Source organism: Chanos chanos, chromosome 13, assembly GCF_902362185.1.
Source record: "Chanos chanos chromosome 13, fChaCha1.1, whole genome shotgun sequence".
In the NCBI taxonomy this organism is placed as follows: Eukaryota; Metazoa; Chordata; class Actinopteri; order Gonorynchiformes; family Chanidae; genus Chanos; species Chanos chanos.
In genome coordinates this window covers 7,366,830-7,387,753 of record NC_044507.1, presented here as the reverse complement: position 1 = coordinate 7,387,753, position 20,924 = coordinate 7,366,830, and the positions used below count along the sequence as shown (strand labels likewise).

General features: G+C 38.4%; 1 protein-coding gene across 1 annotated transcript; it reads left to right on the top strand.

Moving 5' to 3' along the window:
* Positions 1–5,153: 5,153 nt before the first annotated feature.
* On the top strand, positions 5,154–13,875 carry LOC115826700 (chitin synthase chs-2-like). Its single transcript, XM_030790584.1, is given in 18 exon segments — positions 5,154–5,215; positions 5,933–6,011; positions 6,240–6,422; positions 6,810–6,956; positions 6,958–7,853; positions 7,951–8,040; positions 8,171–8,329; positions 8,580–8,754; positions 8,983–9,084; positions 9,204–9,345; positions 9,487–9,687; positions 9,905–10,189; positions 10,512–10,691; positions 10,907–11,178; positions 12,591–12,692; positions 13,222–13,439; positions 13,560–13,665; positions 13,768–13,875. Coding segments are annotated over 18 exon segments (3,507 nt in total).
* Positions 13,876–20,924: the final 7,049 nt, after the last annotated feature.

Here is a 20,924-nt window from a genome sequence, read left to right as displayed (position 1 = left end):
GTCTCCAGTGATACTATTGGTCTCTTTCATTTTTTTTTCATTGGAATTGAGGAGTATGCATGACTGATCTGTGTTTGCTGAATAGTTAAAAATTATCAGGATAGCAAATGATCCCATGTGTATTCAATATCTCCATAATTGTACAAATGATGGGTGGGTTGTTAGTTTGGATGGTTTCATAAATGCATTGATTTTTATTAGCCTTCAAAGGATACCTGCTTATGTAACCTCGATCTCCATCACTTAGAGAATTATTGTGTTTTAAAGTTACGAGTAATCAAAAAACAAACAAACAAACAAACAAACAAAAACATTGTTGTCATTAAAAAAGCAAAATGATAGCTGTATGTGAACCATGACCTGCTGCAGTGAATGTCTAACAGTCAAATAATGTGACGCGGTTTGTTATTCACAGTCCAGAAATATAATTACACAGATAAACAGTCATACAGGGTAGCAGTGTACTAGTTCCACAAATGTCCAGTGATTTCCAGCGATTGTGCCTTTATTATAAGACTCCTGTTTCTATGGCCTAATAGAGCGCGTGCATACCCTGACCAGTGGGCTGTGAGGCAGGGGACCAGAGCTTGCCTGTTCTGCAGATCCGAGGAGTGGCTGCAGGCGGGGCTGTAGCTGTGAGGTGTGCTGGTCAGTCTTTGTGGAGTGGAGGTGTGGTACATAATAAAACAACAATCAGTTAAAACCAACTATTGAGTGATTATGTTAGCATGACGCCGCCGCCAACTATTGAGTAATTATGTTAGCATGATGCCGCCGCCGCCTAATTCAGGTGCACCAGTTATGTTTAGCTAAAGATAAACCTCATCCGGAAAAAGCGAACAGTGTAAAGAAATGGTTTAGTCTGCTGGAAATCTTTAAGAAAATGTGGCAGGTTTTAAATGTGAACATCATTAGTATATATCTAGGCAGCAAAAAAGTGTACATAGCAGCAGAATTAAAATTGAAATAATAAACATGTCTCTAAGAATGGTCAGCTCTGTAAGGTTCAGATAAGCACCTCTAGAGAGAGGCAGAGCTGTCCTTACACGTGGTCAGTGTGAGTATTATCGTGTGTACTCCCCTCACAAATGTAATTACACACTGAAACACTGGGGATCCCTGAAATATTTGACCTATTTATAAAAAACAAAGACAAAAAAGTCCCATCAGAGTCCCAAAAAAGTGAAAATATTATATTCGGTGTTGACCCCTGAACTGTGAACATTACGAAAACTAACTCTTGAAACTCTTGAAAAATAATGTACTGAATAATAGTCATAATGCTCCCAAAATGGCTGCACGCATTATGTTGCTTTTGTTATTTGCAAAACAAAAACAGAAACGATCTCCCTGCTCTCCTAATTGTGTGAAAGTTCAAGCTTCAGGCCCTTTGCGTAAGACTGACGTTAATGCTGATATAATGACTGTTCTGTTTGACAGATAGGAAATTTCCCGCATTTTGTCTGAGTGTTTCCTTTAACGCTAACACATTGCCAGCACGTAAGCAACCACAAATTCACACCTCTACTGTGTGAGATCTGGGATGTGCAGTGAGTGATGTGCACCCAAAGACTGAAAGATAGAGAGGGGAAGAGAATAACAGGGAAAAGACAGAGAAAGGAGGCGGGGGGTGGAGGGGGGGGGGGCAGCGGGTATGCGATAAAACTTACCATATGTCTCAAAGACAGATTAACACACTAGGAAAGGGAAACGCATAATTTGATTTTGTTTTTTTGTTATTTTTTAGACAATTGTGATTTAATATGATATTTAATATTCTATCTTACGTTGTAGATAGATGCAAAACTACAATGAAATAGATTGAGATTCAAATAAACCTGTCATCAGGACATAGTTATTACTGAAGTTTATGGCTTATTAAACATGTTTACGTGAATTTATATTTTCTTTTTTACATACTGTGTCCAGTGTTTGATTTTTTGAATTCAATGAATGTTTGGAAACGTATAAAAATGATTCTCATCTTTCCAGGCTTCATACTAGTTCACTCATCTGTGTGAGCCCTTGCTAGTTCATTTACAGACTATAACTAGAACTATATCTTACTATAAACAATTATATTTAATCCATGTTACTGGGGTTTTTCCTAGCTGAACTTCTATACAGAGTAAACATGGAGTGTTGCATGTGTTTACTAAAATGCCATCACTCTTGTTTTATCATCAGTATTACACACACGTAACATTCAACGTGATTCTCCCTTCTACTCCAACTCCAGCCCTGCCCTGGCTCTCCACTGTACTCAGGTTAATCCACCCCCCCCAACCCCCACGTGTGTGCGTGTGGAGCATGTGGTGCATTTGTGTGTGGGTTTGAGGGCATGCGTATTTGTGTGTGTGTGTGTGTGTGTGCGTGTGTGCGTGCGTACTCATATTATTGCAGATTATTTTGTTTGAATTTCCTGCTTCTGTAACATGAGCTTTACTGAACAAATTAAATGACATTAATGTGATAAACTGTGTTAAAGGTCATGTCTGTGGTCTCTGAAATCACTAACTGTCTGTGTTCCTCATTTAGAACAAAAACTGAGAAAACAAAACAAAAACTAAGAATATATGATCAAAACCAGAATTGAAGTGAATATAGCTGATTAATTTGTGCCTATTCTTTAACCAACTATATAAACATTTAAAGTTATCAGTGACGTTTTGTTATGGGCATGTATGGGTGAGTATGTGTATGGCTTGATGGGTGTGGTTTTTTTATTGGTCATACCTAGATACTCTCAATCCTCACCCAAACCAACCCCTCATCCCACACACACACATTCAATCCCACACCCACAAACTCATTCATTCTCCACAGAGCACAGACCCCAGAGTGGCTTCAGCATGGTATCATAGTGTGTACTCAGTCCACCACACCGAGCAAAATGGATGCTCTGTCTCTATGTCTGTCTCTGTCTCTCTCTCTCTCTCTCTCCCTCGCCCTCTCCCTCTCTGTAACTCCTGTCTCTTGTTCCATATACACAAGCTGAATCAATCCTCCAGGGGGTATGGTAAATGTAGGGATAATGTATGGGTCTGATAGGGGATGACGGTTAGGGTCTACATGTGTTTGATGTACCATATGACAGAGGGGTTACCAGGACAACACATTCTTATAATATGTTTTGTTGTGTAATTTTGTTGGTTTTGTTTTGATTTGTTTGTTTTTGTATCGGCAACATGCTGGCTCTGTGAGAAAAGTTTCTTTCTGAGATCCCTTGCCTTCCACTTTTTGTGATGAACAGGCAAAGCTATGTAACAGCTTATCCATTTGTACATATTAATTTTTTTAAAAACAGTTTAAGAGTAAGATTTGAGTTTGGCTTGGTGGGAAAATTCTATACAGTATAGGCTAGAAATGTGTGTGCTCATGCACTTGTGTCTGTGTGTGTGTGTGTGTGTGTGTGTTAGAGAGAGAGTGAGAGAGAGAGAACTAGTGGAGATAGAAGCACAGTTTGAATGAGTTTGGTACTTTCCTAGATGGTCAATTAATACTAACTGTTTATGTTGCGTTGTTTTTTTGCGAATAATAATCTTATGTTCCTTGTTTTTGTCCTTGTATTTGCTGTCCTTTTTCATGTTTGCAGTCTTTTGTCATTCATCTTTTCTCTAGTCCAATTAGTTGGAGCACTCAACACAGCACGCAATTGATGAAGGTGTGTGCAGTGTATTTGCTTAGCTTAGAACGTCACAATGAATGACTCACTTTGATTTCAGGACATTGAAGGACGCTGTCATCAAAAAAGGGGAGATATCTCATCATTCATCAGCAATTTCCATCTCCTCCTCCTCACAGTCTGTGGGGTTACCCTAGATAAAAGTTATCTTTGAATTTATCTCTAAATTAAGAGAAACATGTGAAGTGCACTGACCTGATAATGCACTGAAGGTATACATAGAAATATATGCAAATATGAGTTAAAATGCTGTTTTATTGCTTATGCATGCTTTCTACTTCGAAACCACACTCCAACAAAGTAGTTACAGCACTAATGTACTACTGAGCACTGTGAAAATATAACATTGCATTTCTATGGTAAATTTTTTTGGGTTTTTTTCTAAAACTTTGCTGTACATCAGTTTGGCATGCTACGCTCTGGAACCACTGGTCAAGGGTTACGAAGGACTCAAGAAATAAACTACGATTTACAAGTGGGTAGGGAAGTGTTAATTAATGCTGCAGGTATCTTGACACGTGAGTCATGAAAGGTTTTGGAGAACGCTCTCAATTAACAAATGATCCCAAGGTGGAGTTTGAAATGCACTCATGTTATTGATGTTTCATACGAAACTTACATAATGTCGGTGTAAGCGGCTGCTCAGTCAAGCCTCTGGATTCTTTGGAAAACGTAATTGGACACCTTACTCACAATGCAAGACTGATTGCGTGTGGTTTCGAAGAACACAGCGCAGTGTCCTGAACAGAATCATGGTGGCCTGGCAGAACCCAGTGCAGGATTAATGATAACTTGGAGTAACAAGGCCAAGCCTAATGACAGTCACTGATTTTTCATAATCTTTTAAAATAAAGTCCAACAGTACATTGTGTCAAGGCAGACTGTAATATCTTTATCTTGTGACTTACTTTGCTGAGTTTGTTTGAGATCTCTCTCTCTCTCTCTCTCTCTCTCTCTCTCTCTCTTTCTCTTTCATTTGTACAGATAAATTTCGTAGATTAAAATATATAACTTCATTTTAAGAAGTTTCCAGTGCATTCATTAACTGCATTTGTGCAAGTGGGTGTTAATTTGTACGAACACTAAAAAATCCTAACACTAGTTAATTTGACACTGACAAACTGGGTGTCTCGTATAACCATGGTCAAGTGAGGTACCTATCACACTGACTGAGCAGACCATGTGAGAACTAGTGAGCAACTCAAAGATAAATCTTATTGTGGGTATGAGTGGTGGTGAGTAGCTTTATTACAGAAAAGTATCATTTTCCTTGTATTCTTGCTTTATGGTACTCCAGAAGACTTTGCTAACCAGAAATCCTTCATCTTTATTCCCTGTGTTTCTTGCACTATGAAACCTTTCATATGTAAACTAATGAGCATTATTCATTGCACAGAGGTCACTTGGAGCCTACTGTGTATTCTGTGGGGTGAAAGGTTGCATTTCCTGGATTGCTTTAAAATGGGAGATGTCTGCAGACAAGCCTCACAGTATCATTATGATGGGGGATGAGAAACATGGTGAAGTCAGGTAATCAGACATGAAATTTTCTGTTGGATAAAAACAATTTCCATGAAACGGCTCTTTGTAACTTTCTCACACTTTAAAATGAAGTTATTCTTAATGTGGTATAGGTCAAAATGTAAGAGACACATCAACAGAACTAATAATAGCCTGATTTTTTAGTACATTAATTTTGGGTGAATTTGAGGTAAGTCTAAATTTGTGTTACAATTTTAAATGAATAAAGCTTACATGTATTAATATCAAATAAATTAATAAAGAGCAATACAGTTTTATGAATACTGTATTGTACTGCTGTAAACACACCTAAAAAGATAACATGCAGTCCTTCTGAAGTGAATTTCACAGAGACATTTTTGTTTGTAGCCAAATCTGTTGAGTTGAGTTGAATGTGGACATGAAAGCCATAAATGATGTAAATAACATTAAGGTTATTATTGTTGTTCATGTTACTTTATTCACTTTAAAGAATATTGCAGATTTATTTCTTTTAAATACAAAATGAGCGAACTGATGATGTTCAAACAAATGTAACACAAATACTTTGTTGAATTTTAAATGATGAATAGCTAAATAAATGTTGTGATATGCCAGGTTGTCAGTACAGATATAGATTTTACTGACGCCATGCTGAGAATTTTTTTTTTTTGTTGTTTTGAAAAACAGGAGGGCATGGGATGCCTGTAGAGAGGTTCCTGTAATTTAGGATGAGCAAAAACCCAGAAAGTGTTTCCAGTTTGTTCAACGATTTTGCTGTGCTGTTGTTGGCTTGCTTGTGTTTGTTCTTGCAGTTTGCAGTAAGGTAAGCTGCCTGTAATGTATTATTAATCCAATAACACCTAGATTTTTAAAACAAGAGCCAAAGGAAATGTTAATGTTGTTTCAAATACATTGTATTTCAAATGAAAGCTGAACGTAAAGTGAACTGACCACAACTGAGGCTGAACTGAAAACAAAATTAAATACACCGTGTTAATGACTTTGGCTGAAATGAACTTGCTTGTAAATGTGATTCTTTATGTTGATTCAGTCATCATTTCTGCTTTTGGTGACACTGGGAAACAATGCCACCATTACCGTACCAACGAGTCAAAAACCCAGTGCTCTCCTCAGCATTGGTTGTACTTTGGTTGGACCGAGTGTTTTACTCCTGATTAAGAGCCTCTGGAAGTTCATCTTCAAGAGTTCAGGAATACCATAAAAAGACTGTGCTGTGGGTGAGTTTAATTATACTGCAGTAATATGATTTCTTTTTCTGATAGTCATCCCACTGGGGTATTTTGTAAATTTTGGATGGTATTTTTATTATTTTCTGATATTTGTCCACAAGAACTAAAACTGATCGTGTCTTTACTTTGGAATTCATATCCATGTAGTTCATATCACTGGTAGAGTAGATCATATGTTAATTTGTTAATTGCTTAATGAGATCTGGACAGTAGTGCTGCAACATGTGTGTTTATACCTTGATTTTCTGCTTTTATAACTAGTATTTATCGTGTGTTGTTACTAGAAAATGTCTATGTCTATATGTGAACCACCAGAGCACCAGTACTGTAATTTTTTTTGTTAAACTCATGTTTCATTGACTCTGTTACAGGTGGTGAGCATAGAGTTCCTGGTGGCCATTGGAACTGTTCTTCTGACAGTTGTTGCCATGCCACATTTTGATATTGTCACCAACATAATGCTCCTAAACAGTGTGAGCTTACTCTCTGCTGTGCTTCAAGTGGCAGCTGACGTACCTCGCCAAGGAGAGAAAGAGATTCATAATGCTCCCTATCATCGCCATTGTCCTCATTATTCTCGGTTACGTTTTGTTCATACTCAGTTTCCTCCTGGTGGAGAATAGCACCTCAGAGGTGGTTACAGCTGTGGCGCTAGCCATACTGGGCACGTTCTTTGTCTCTTTAAACTGGTGGGAGAACTACAGCACCCTTTTCAACGTTGGCTTCCTGAACAACATCTCTAAGGACATTGCAGGATCTCGTAATATGGTCTGTATCCTGTCAAGCATGGTCAGAATCCTCATCACAGGAATTGTGGTTGGAGTCTATGTGCAGCTGCAGGACTATGACTGGTATACTATATCATCTCTCCCCTCAGACATGAGTGACACCATCATTGGCTTGGTTGTCATCCAGATTATTTCCTCTGCCATATGCCACTGGTTTGCGGTGGTGGCCTGCAAGATACATGCCTTGCGTCGTAGCTTTGTCATCCCGATGTATTTGGCTTCTGTGACTGTTTTAGCCTTTTTCTTGGTTCCAGTAAGCATCCATTCCCATGGTGCAATAGAACTTCCAGCAAATGTAAGCTACTGTCAGAGCTTCCAGCTACCTGGGTATGAAGGTTTCAACACCACCTGGTTTGAGGGTTTGATGAAGGACGTCACTCGCACGCTCTGCAACCGCGAGATCATTGCAGAAAAGGATGTGACCGGATTGGCTTTTCTGGGCAGCTTGGCCCTCTGCTGGTGGTTGGGACTCATATTTAGTACATTGTACATCTGGTATCTGAGGATCAAGCGCATTGAGAGAACCCAAGATCTGTTTGTTCGACGAATGTATGAGAGTGCATTTCTGGAACAATCCATGCTGCTCAATATTCGGTTTGAAATCAGAAAGAGGATTAAAGAAAGACGGTCAGTACTTTGATAATTGTTAGACTGGTATCCAGGTAGGATGGAAACATCTATTTTGAACAAATCATTCAAATCTCCATTTTTCCCCCTTCAGCAGGTCCAAAGAGCCAGTAACAGTGTACCTGTGCGCAACAATGTGGCATGAGACTTATGGCGAAATGATGAAAATGATCATTTCAATGTTCAGGTAAATGAACTTTACATCTGTCTGTCTGTCTGTCTGACTGTCTCTCTCTTGATATATGTCTCCCTTTCTTTATGTGTGTCTGTACTCATTTCTGTTGAAGTAAATTACTGTTTTGGTTTTTTTTCACCAGGTTGGACAAATACAGGCCAAGGACAACTGCAGCCAGCGATGCCATCTTTGAATTCCATATCTACTTTGATGATGCCTTCAAAGATGTAGAGGACAGTAAAGAGAGGCACATTAATGAGTATGCTCAGACACTGGTGGAAGTCATCAGAGAAGTCTACATGTAAGCATTATGGAATCCCACATTATGAATTATGAAATTCATTTGAAATTCATTATGAAATTCACATTATTCAATAAGTTACAACTGTATTTCTGAAGCAATGCAATAAAATTATGCACATATTATATGTTTGTAATTTTGGTTAAACCGTCCGACCTTGACTGGTTTCTCCTCTAAATGTTCTGCTAAATTTAGATCAGTCGTCTTAACAGTATTTGATGTTTAATAATTATGCTTTTTTCAACGTTAGTACTTTCAGCTGTGAGGATTCATGTGTCTTCAAGAAACACCCACCTCTTCCTCATCAGAAGATCCTACGGACCCCCTACGGAGGCAGGCTGGAATACACTCTCCCTAAAGGCAATGTGCTGATGGTTCACTTCAAAGACAAACAGCTGATCCGTCACAAGAAGAGATGGTCTCAGGTAAGAGTTATGAATTGGTTGAACATCTCCAAAGACACTTCAGAGAGAGGAGAAACTGGCTTGTGTGCACCATTCTGATCAGCATGGCTCTTTGGCTCTTGTTGTCATAATGTAAACTGAGCAGTGATTTGTAAATAACAGGTCTATTTTCACCAGCACCATAACTACTGATGGTCTTTAAAAGTATTCAATATATTTGTCTGCATATGACATAATTACTTTTGGCAGATTATGTACCTCTATTACTTGTTTGGCTGGAGACTGAACAGAAAATTCTTTAAGATGTTTGAAGAGGGTGGAGACAAGAATGCACTTAACGAGGCTCTGAAGGTAAAGGAGTGGAGATATTACCATACACCAGACTGATGACTATGTTTTATCCTACAATAGCTCCTTTTACATGAGACTACCAACAGCCTAAGGTCTGACTATGTCTCAATCCTGCGCAGAAGGAAAAGGAGAACACGTACATCCTGGCCCTGGATGGAGATACAGATTTCCAGCCCTCTGCTCTGATGCTCCTGATTGATCGCCTTAAACTCTATCCAGATGTTGGGGCAGCTTGTGGACGAATTCACCCCACAGGCACAGGTAGGCTTAGCCATCTGGGCACATTAGACACCTATGGGTTTCTAATGAGGTTAGAAGTTTCATCTGCAAACACACACAAAAATAAAAACCCTAAAAGATTTACAATTACAAGGTGTGACACCATGTCCTTGGTGTTTACAGGGCCCATGGTGTGGTATCAGAAGTTTGAGTATGCTGTTGGCCACTGGATGCAGAAGACAGCAGAGCATGTGTTTGGATCTGTCCTTTGCAGTCCTGGCTGTTTCAGTCTTTTCAGAGGGGCTGCTCTCATGGATGACAATGTCATGAAAAGATACACCACCAAGGCCACTGAAGCCAGCCACTACGTACAGTATGATCAGGGTATGTCTTTAAGTTGTTTTCTTCAGAACTTCATTTGGATCTCTTAGGAGTCTGACTCTTACTCATCTAAAAAACCAAAACCATACTGTGATATTTTGCAATACTGCTAAGAAAGAAATTATGAAGAACATCAAGATTTGGCTTCATCTATACCCACATCCATTATAATGCATAGACTTTCCTTGAAGCTAACGCTTTCATTGAATCCACTCAACAGGTGAGGACCGTTGGCTATGTACACTGCTACTACAACAGGGCTGGAGGGTGGAGTATAACGCAGCTGCTGATGCCTACACCAATGCCCCGGAGGAGTTCAAGGAATTCTACAACCAAAGGAGGCGCTGGAGTCCCTCCACCTTGGCCAACACCATTGACCTGTTGGGCTCCGGAGACCTGACCTGCCAGCGTAACAGCTCTATATCCAAACCTTACATCCTTTATCAGATTGTTGCCACAGGAGCTTCAATCCTGGGCCCTGCCACCATCTGCCTCATGATAGCAGGTAGAAATTAATGGGGCAAGAACAAGTTCTGTTTTAAACAACTGAAAGTGTTGGAATCCACTTACAGCATGCTTACGGGTGTTTTTCTTAATGATAGAGTTCATTGAACAATACAAGATTCATTTTGTAAGTGAAACATGATGAAAAATGATCTGGTTTCCCCCTGCCATAGGTATTTAATGGTTAAATTCTTTTTGTTCTTTAAATTCATTCCAGGATCCATAAACTCACTGTTCTTAGATATTGTGTGCTTGTACTAATGCATGCTTGGAATAACACATTGTTGATTTGGTATGTTTTTGCTGTGTTGATTCTCTTCCAGGAAGCTTCACTTTCATTTTTGATATTGAGCCAAACAATTCCCTTCTTCTGGCCACGTTACCCCCGATTATTTACTTGGGTCTGTGCTTCAAGCTGAAAGGGGACATACAGATAAAAATAGCCGCTGTACTAAGCATATTGTATGCGTTTCTCATGACGGCCACCATTTTGTCCATTATAGGTAAATGACACTCTGGAAATAATGAGTGTTTTCAACTTTTCTTTTGTGTTTGAAAATGATCATTTTGTTCAAGTCAATCCATTCACACAACATACACAAGAAATACACATCTAAATAGCGGTGTTATATATATAAATATGTCATTCTCTTCTCTTCTCTTCTCTTCTCTTCTCTTCTCTTCTCTTCTCTTCTCTTCTCTTCTCTTCTCCTCTCAGGGAATATGGTGGAGGAGCAGACATTTATGACTCCTGCTGGCCTCTTTTTCATCAGTATGATTTTGATTTACGTTGTGACGGCAGCCTTACACCCACAGGAGTTCTCTCTCGTTATCTACGGTTTTTTGTACTTCCTCTGCATTCCTAGCGGATACCTGCTGCTCACCATCTATTCTATGGTCAACATGAACAACGTTACATGGGGAACCCGTGAGACCAGTAGCCAGACCAAGGCTCAAACAGCTAATGCCATTAAAAAGCAGTTAATGCAGGTTCGATGCTGTAATTGTCCGTGCTGGGGCACAGCCAGACTCGTGACTGAGAGTGAACCTGAGATGGAAATCATGACTCAGACGGAGGAGAAAAACTTTCAAATTCATTGTGACTCACCAAAGGAAGAAAGGTAAATTTATGTTTTGCCATGTTCTTTTAACTCTCCTAGACCCGTCCTGTAAACCCCAGTTTCCAATTCTTCAATGTTTCATATTCATAATTCACACATTAATTACTTAAATGACCAAGATTTGAACAAAAAAACTCTTGATACAGCCCCTGATCTCTGTTACTGAAACATGATTATCTGCCGAGTTTACACACTTCGAGTCCCTGCCGAGTATAAACACTTCGACATGCAAATGAAAGCACCAATCACCAGAGTGTAGAGCTCTTTCAAAGTCTATGAGTCTGTCTTGATCTCCACGACTCTAAAGCCCTGAAGAACTGAAAAAAGACTCACGCTTTCTATGTTTATTTCACATTTTAGTATACATTTCATATTTCCACTTAATTTCTACTTCTGAGATACAAAAACAAAACAAAACAAAGTATAACAAAGCAAAATATATTTTAGATTTTGAGTTTTACCAGTGCAAATACCATACATGTAAATGTTATGAATATGCAAGTTTACACGGAGAGACTGTAATGAAATCTGACACCAACTAAGACATGCAGAAAAACTGCTTTCTGATGTCTCCAGAGCTGAACAAAGAGGGTGTGAGTCAGTTGTCCGGCTCTCTGTATAATCTAATACTCCTTCTTGATCAAATACACACCCATTTGTGGGATAGCTCACTTCAACCATCTGTATCTACTCATTGTTTAAATTACTGTTTTAATACATTACCACCACATCCATCGATTAATGTGAAATGTGACAGCCTTAATATATTTCAGGCAAAATGCAAAACTCAACCTGTTTCAACACACTGTGTTTTGTATTTGCACTGCAGGCTCAAGGAATCCCTGTCAGCTGAGAGGCCACCCCAAAGTGAGTCAAGTGCTGAAATTCAAATTTTTTTCACTGACTAATGCCTACAGTCCATAATGACAAATGACAACAGTACAGATAATATAAACTGAGGCTCAAAACGTGAGCTTTTGTAAGTCACGTTTTTTTTTTTTTTTTTGGTTTAATTATGTGGAGGTAGTCGTTGTAATTGATTATTATTCTAATGCTTCTATTTCAAAAGGTTGGGTTGCTCAACTACAAATGAATTCTTGTGACTTCTCATTGGACGAGGACTTGCTCTCTGAGGTAAAAAATTACTCTAAAATTGATGTAAATATTTTTTACATTATTTGAATAATTTATTTAAATCTTGACAGTCGTTGTATTTGTATTATACCCTGATATGAGGTAATTTAAGGAAACAGTATGTAAGTCCACTTCACTCTTTCCCAGGATGAGACAAAGTTTTGGCGAGAACTACAGAGGAAGCCTCTGGTGGAAGATAAAGAACAGCAGAAAAAAGTTGCAAAAGATCTAAAAGCCCTCAGAGACAAGGTATGAACAATTGTAGGAGTCTAAAAAGTATGGGAACATTACCATGATGTCATACGTAAAATCAGCAGAGATCCTTCTCTTGAAAAATAGGATTAACTGATAGAACTAAAGAAGGAAAGAAAGAAAGAAATAAGTAGATTCAAGGCACACAACCAAGTGATTCCACAGGGACCTGATGTGTGCTTTCAAAAGTAGTCAAGGTCTTTCCTTGGGAATTTCCTTGACTCTGGTTTTGAGTCCTTGGTGAGTCATTCCAGTCATTTAACTCATTTTGATAACTGTGATTTAATCTGCTAAAATCACAAACAGGGTTTTAGGTTTCATTCATTTCCCCTTTACAAGTGCCTGCAGTGAACTGTACACAGTGTGCAAAGTTTCAAACTTCCAAAACAACTCACAAAAAGTTACGCAGGGTCATTAAAAAAAGAAGAGAAAAAAAATTCTCCCTCAAATTAGATGAAGATGGCCAGAACTATTGTCTCAGAATGTCCCTGTTCTTCATTTATTCTGCTTTTATTTCTGTTTGTAGGTGACATTTGCTTTTTTCATCTGTAATGCATTGTGGTTGGTGGCAACTTTTTTCCTCCAAGCCATCGGGAATGTGATCTCCATACCAATCCCAAAGATATATGCCAATGGGACAGTGCTGAGAGGAGAGACCATTTCCATTGATCCAATAGGATTGATGTTTCTGCTGGGATTTGCTGCACTAATGGCAGTGCAGTTTCTTGCAATGTTGTACCACAGGTAAGCACGTAAGGTTATCTTTTCTCACCAAGTTCTCAATCTTACACAATTGGCATAATGCACATGTCACATATAAATGTCTCTTAACCCTCTTTTATTTCCATTATTTTGTTTTTATAGAATTTATACCCTGATCCATTTTGTGTCATACATTGACACAGAGACCAAGGCTGCCAAAAAACATGAGAAAAAATTATCTGGGCAGAGTGCTGAAAGTGATACACAGGTGAGCTTTTATCTGATACTATACATATATATTTTTTTTCATTGCAAAAGCATTTTTAAATGTTCAATCCAAATGTTTTACATTTTTACCCTTTTACTGTAGGTCTCAACAGCCCTGGAAGCTATCTATAAAAGTGAAACAATGGGACAAGAGACAACCGTTTACTTTCAGAACCCTTTAGCCATGAGAGATTCTGTAACTCTGGTATGAGTTTACAACTAAAAAAGCTAAAAACCCCAAACCACACTCCATTGTTTTATATACTGGTGATTGACTGGTGACTGGGGATTTACAGTACATGCAACATTTCTTTGTGCTTCCCTATCATTACAGAAAACACTAAAAAAAATGTACACAATGTAATATCGAACCTTTTATGTGAGAGCAATCTTGATGTTTCAGTCGCTATATATTTCAGATACAGATAACATGTTGTAATTTATTGCGCAATCTGTGAAATATTCAAATGTATAATATACACTTGTACATTACTTGAAACATTGTCCTTTTATTGTGAATGAAATGCCTTTTATTTATATTTTTTGCTTACAAAACAGTGTATGTTAATGTATTTAATGTATTATTAAATAATTTAGTTGTTTTTTATTAGTAGCTACACTGGCGATTTAGAAATACAAACAATTCAAAAGCACCACTGTCATGTGGAATCAGGATGATTAACCTCAAGGCATGTGAATGACACAGCTGCTCATATATTGTCAATCATTTTCTTGACTCTAATTTAAAATGTTAAAAAAAAAAACAGGCAGGTAAGACAAACATTGCTATGCTGCTATGACTTCTGTGGCGTCTCGTAATATTTGATATTTTCAAACTGTAGAGCTGCCGCTTAGGTCAAAAAAGAAAAAAAGGTTTGCAGCCAAAGGACATTGTCAGAGAAATGTTTTGTAAAGGTTAATATTATAGTTATTTTGTATATTTTTTCACCTGCTGCCTGCTGGGCTAAAACCACACTGTCCTCACAGATTACTAACATGAGTTAAACGACAACTGCAAGTTAGTGGATTTTCTCTCCTTAAACAGAGATAGTTCTCTGAAACATCTTGTCATTGGGTTATCTATATAATCAGCCAGAATTAAAGAAGGGGAAAAATAAAGGTGCGACAAAACCCAGAAGTTCCCCCTTTGGAATTTATGAATAAAGTCAGCGCTTATTGATTACTATTCAAACCTTTCAATAATATATGACATTATCTTTTCAGTCCAAGGCCATCTCAGTCACACTGATTTCACTGTATAACCCTAAGCATCTAAATCAAGCTAAACTAAAACCAAAATAGTGTTTCTAATGGATATCTTCAAAAATGGCAAAATACAATCTGTATGATCAAATGACAAGTGCTATAAGTCCTCAACACCGAACAGTAGGTTTCGCATGTACTGGGGCATCATTTGATCAGCAAACCAGATCAGAAACTTAATGGTTATCTGCCCATCCTCGACTGGGCTATCTCCACTTGGGCAGTAAATCCGTCTGCCTAGCATTGTTGGTTCATTGGGTATACTGCAGCCCCGACTCCACAGCAGAAATCCACCTGGAGTTGGTCAAAGCATGCCATTTGCATTTTGTCTCTCTCTCTATATATATATCTCTCTGTATATCTCTCTATATATTTCTGTCTGTATCTCTCTCTGTATCTCTCTCTCTATATATATCTGTGTGTGTTTATGAGTTTGTGTGTGTATGTGTGTGTTGGCACCAGGGATTGGTTGATTGCCATAGAAAACACACCTGTTTCCTATCAGTGCTACACCTGTATCAGGCCGGCGAATGAGACATGCCTTCAGAGAACGTCATAGCTTCTGTCCTCTGTGGCTGTTTGGCGTGGCATCCCATTGCCAAAGGCATGTTCCCTGGAATGGGACGTGGCAATCTGCTGTTTGCTGTACAATTTAATTCGCTCTTTGTTTGCTGATATATATCTGATCTGAACTTAATGCTGTGGTGGTGCTGGGGTTGTTGTTGTTGGATCTTTAGAATTAGAACCCACTGAATAGTGAACTGCACACAGTGTGCAAAGTTTCAGACTTCCAAAACAACTCACAAAAACCTAAGCAGGGTGATTAAAAAAGAAGAAAAAAACTCTCCCTCAGATTAGATGAAGATGCAACATTTCAACACTTGAACAAATGCTATGGCCAGAGCTATTGTCTCAGAATGTCCCTGTACTTCACTTATTCTGCTTTTATTTCTGTTTGAAGGTGACATTTGCTTTTTTCATCTGTAATGCATTGTGGTTGGTGGCAACTTTTTTCCTCCAAGCCATCGGGAATGCTGTCTCCATACCAATCCCAAAGATATATGCAAATGGGACTTTGGTGAGAGGAGAGACAATTTCCATTGATCCAATAGGGTTGATGTTTCTGCTGGGATTTGCTGCATTAATGGTAGTGCAGTTTCTTGCAATGTTGTACCACAGGTAAACACGTAGGGTTATGTTTTCTCACCAAGTTCTTAATCTTACACAATCGGCGTAATGCACATGTGATAATAAATAATAGATAAATGTCTTTTTGCAAATGATGCATGAATTCCTCGTGAGTGATGTCATTGCGTGAGTGATGTCATTGCGAGGCATTATTTTGTTTTTATAGAATTTATACCCTGATCCATTTTGTGTCATACATTGCCACGGAAACCAAGGCTGCCAAAAAACATGAGAAAAAATTATCTGGGCAGAGTGCTGAAAGTGATACACAGGTAAGCTTTTATCTGATACTATACATATCTTTTTTTTTTTCGTTGAAAAAGCATTTTTAAATGTTCTATCCAAATGTTTTACATTTTTACCCTTTTACTGTAGGTCTCAACAGCCCTGGAAGCTATCTATAAAAGTGGAACGATGGGACAAGAGACAACCATATACTTTCAGAACCCTTTAGCCATGAGAGATTCTGTAACTCCCAAACTCCCAGGCATGTTCCCTGGAGTGGGATGTGCACTCTGCTCTTTGCTGTACAATTTAATTCGCTCTTTGTTTGCTGATATATCTCTGATCTGAACTGAATGCTGTGGTGCTGCTGCAGCTGAGAATACATTTTATTTTGTACCTGTGTTTTTTGCTCACAGTTTTTCATTGTCTAGAGGAATAGCATAGTTTTTTGAACTCTCACTTGGGATTCATTTGGGTTGGCACGCATAGTCCTCTCTTTTAGAATATAAATATATTTTGCCACACCTGGTTATATAACGTATGTAAACTAACTGTCACTCATGTGCTCTCAAACCATGTGTGTTTTTGGCCTGAAGCTTGGAGTATTGTTTAATATTTTACACTAAGATAACCCTAGATATGTTGATGGACGGCAGGTCATAACCGTAAACGAGGTTGTGGACTAAGTATATGTGATATTGTCACAGACTCAATCAGAGGGCTGGATGCAAGTGCGGAGTAACAGGGATCTTTAATCACATAGGACCATGTAACAGACAGGGCTTCAAACGAGCAGGATACAAACGGGAACAAACAGGACTTCTGAACAGACTAGGTTTCAAACAGGTAGAATCAAATGGAAAACAAATAAGATTTCTACATAGATTAGATTTCAAAGGGACAGAGTAACGCTCAGTGTACACATATGAAGTGTAGACTTTGCAACGAGCGTGTCAAACAGATGAGATGAGTGGTGAACAGGCCACTGATGCCAGCGGAGTGGGAGGAGGCGAAGTCGTTACAGATATTTAATTAAAAAAAAAAAAAAAACAAAAGGCCAAGGCTGAAACAGTGCATAGCACCACACTTCACAATGAACCTGCAGAATTCTCCTTCAGTGTTACACCCTTTATCAATACAAAAGTACAATTGCTGGGCTAAAACCACACTGTCCTCTCAGATTACTAACATGACAACTGCAAGTTAGTGGATTTTCCCTCCCTGAACCCCTGGTCAACGCATGCCGTTTGTATTTTATCTCTCTTTCTGTACCTCTCTCTCTGTACCTCTCTCTCTTCCTCTCTCTCTCTCTCTCTCTCTCTCTCTCCGTGTATGAGTGCGTGTGTGTGTGTGTGTGTTGGCACCAGGAATTGGTCGATTGCCAATGGAAAACACACCTGTTTGCTCCTGTCCTCAGCAGCTGTTTGGCGTGCCATCCCATTACCCAAGGCATGTTCCCTGGAGTGGGATGTGCACTCTGCTCTTTGCTGTACAATTTAATTCGCTCTTTGTTTGCTGATATATCTCTGATCTGAACTGAATGCTGTGGTGCTGCTGCAGCTGAGAATACATTTTATTTTGTACCTGTGTTTTTTGCTCACAGTTTTTCATTGTCTAGAGCAGGGGTGGGCGAATCCGGTCCTTGAGGGCCATGGTCCTGCTGTTTTTCTTGTCAACCAACTAAATACAGTCTCTGATTGGCTGAAGAGCATGCACACCTGTTTTCAAAGTGAAAATCAACAGGTAGCTAAGAGGTGAAAACAAAAACCGGCAGGACACCGGCCCTCCAGGACTGGATTTGCCCACCCCTGGTCTAGAGGAATAGCATAGTTTTTTGAACTCTCACTTGTGATTCATTTGGGTTGGCACGCATAGTCCTCTCTTTTAGAATATAAATATATTTTGCCACACCTGGTTATATAACGTATGTAAACTAACTGTCACTCATGTGTTCTCAAACCATGTGTGTTTTTGGCCTGAAGCTTGGAGTATTGTTTAATATCTTACACTAAGATAACCCTAGATATGTTGATGGACAGCAGGTCATAACTGTAAACGAGGTTGTGGACTAAGTATATGTGATATTGTCACAGACTCAATCAGAGGGCTGGATGCAAGTGCGGAGTAACAGGGATCTTTAATCACATAGGACCATGTAACAGACAGGACTTCAAACGAGCAGGATACAAACGGGAACAAACAGGACTTCTGAACAGACTAGGTTTCAAACAGGTAGAATCAAATGGAAAACAAATAAGATTTCTACATAGATTAGATTTCAAAGGGACAGAGTAATGCTAAGTATACACATATGAAGTGTAGACTTTGCAACGAGTGTGTCAAACAGATGAGATGAGTGGTGAACAGGCCACTGATGCCAGCGGAGTGGGAGGAGGCGAAGTCGTTACAGATATTCAATTAAAAAAAAAAAACAAAAGGCCAAGGCTGAAACAGTGCATAGCACCACACTTCACAATGAACCTGCAGAATTCTCCTTCAGTGTTACACCCTTTATCAATACAAAAGTACAACTGCTGGGCTAAAACCACACTGTCCTCTCAGATTACAACACGGTATCTTAACAATTGCATATTACCCTATTTCTGTTCTAACAAAGAACCAAAAGTTATTATCGTCTGTATTTTGCCTTGGAAAAGTATTAGTAGAACCATTTGCTGAGTCCCATACATTTATCTGGAGTGGATGAAAAGAAATGAAAATGAAAGCAGCGGTGGTTTTAAGAGAAATCAATTAATAGGTAGTACAATTGTATTACCAGGATTAAATATAAATAGCAAAATAAGATAACAAACAGGACGAAGGACGAGTGTTTAAAGTCTGTAAGCAATCAGACACAGGTACCAGCTTGGCCGAGTGTGATATTTATTTGGAGAAGCATTCTACCATGGCCAGGAGCACCCATTTTCTGTCATACAAAACTGTCAGTACCTAAGAAAAATGAAGGATTAGAAATGAGTGCAGACTGAGAAATCTCCCTGCACTCAACAAAGTCTGCAAGAGACAGAGTTTGTTTCCATTGTTACATATTTACCTGAATTTGTGACTATTTCTTAAACCCAATAAAGCTGTTCTGTAACTGTAGATTTACCTCATGCTAGATAAACCTAGCACTCATGCTAGATAAACCTGGCGCTCAATCAGACCAAAGAATAGTGAATCAGTATACAGTTTATTTGTGCAGAGACTGATAAAACTTACAGCAGAAATACCTCAGATTTCTGTACTGTACCATTAAATTTCTGACATGCCCTCTACAAGAAGTGTTATTATGTTCAGGGTTTTCATGCAGGTTCTATATGCATCATTGATGGCAAAACTTGTTGAATTTTTTTTGTGAATTTCATTAAAATTTCTTGAAAAATGTATGAAAATAAATCTTTTGCTTCAAGCAACGTATGTGCAGTAGGGTCCATGGAGAGATGGAGATGTTTCCAAGCTCTCCAAAACCCAAGCTTTGGCTGATCTGTTTTCTCAATGCTTTAGCCATGACTGTCATATTAATAACTTTTTCTTAAAACACAAACAGTTAAATGATGGGCTTGAATAGTTAGAAACATCACAGAAAGTGTACTTAGACAAATAATCATTGACAAGCATTTTTAAACACACTGCAAAAAATCTGAAGCTGTATTAAACTCAAAGTCAACGTTTTGCAAAACAATGTCAAAATTTTGCATTTGCATTTTATGTTAACTTATAGGCACAAAGTTTATACAACTAAAACTCCCATGTTGCAGATCCTGACTTAAAAAAAATTTGGGCTACAAATGAATGTTTTTAATTTATCTGCAATTTTATACCCAAGTTGCATTAACTGACAGTTTCGTGTATTTGGACTTCATGGGAAAAAAATACATTCAGAGTCACTTCTGATAAATTGCACATCTATACATGTATTGCATGGCTCATAAACAAACACACAAGCAACAAAGAAGGATACAATTATCTTTGAAATGTTGTTTATCAATATTGTTTATAGATTTACGTAATATTGTTTAATCATCAAACTGATAGGTTCACTTTACACAATGCATAAAAGCTGTCACTTTAAAACAGGTCATTCTGAATACTGGGAAAACATATACAATGTTTAATGCACAATGTTTAATACTCAATGTTTAATGCACAGAGAAGGCTAAACAATAGCGCAAATGCATTAGGAAGTTCACTAATGTCCTCAGTGATCACATTCTCCTCCAGCACAATTGCAATGTTTGTAATGTACGATTTTGAGTTTTTGGCAAAGATGCCATATTCAACCACCATGAGGGTTGACACTTTAGCATCTTTGGTGTACTAAGGTTCTGGGTCAGTATCCTGTAGAAAAAGAAAAAAAAAACATTAATCTTGTAGGGAATCACAATGAAGAGTATCTACTTTGTGCTAAACGTATTCATTGGGATTGTCAAACGCAGATCCCAAATCAATACTTTATCGCTGTTATGAACAATGGAACATTCAACTTTATAAGTAGGCCAAAACTAAAACAGTGACATTTCCTTGTAACTTCATTTCGCTGCTCTCTCTGAAATGTCAAACTGTAAATCTACCAACTGCGTTTTC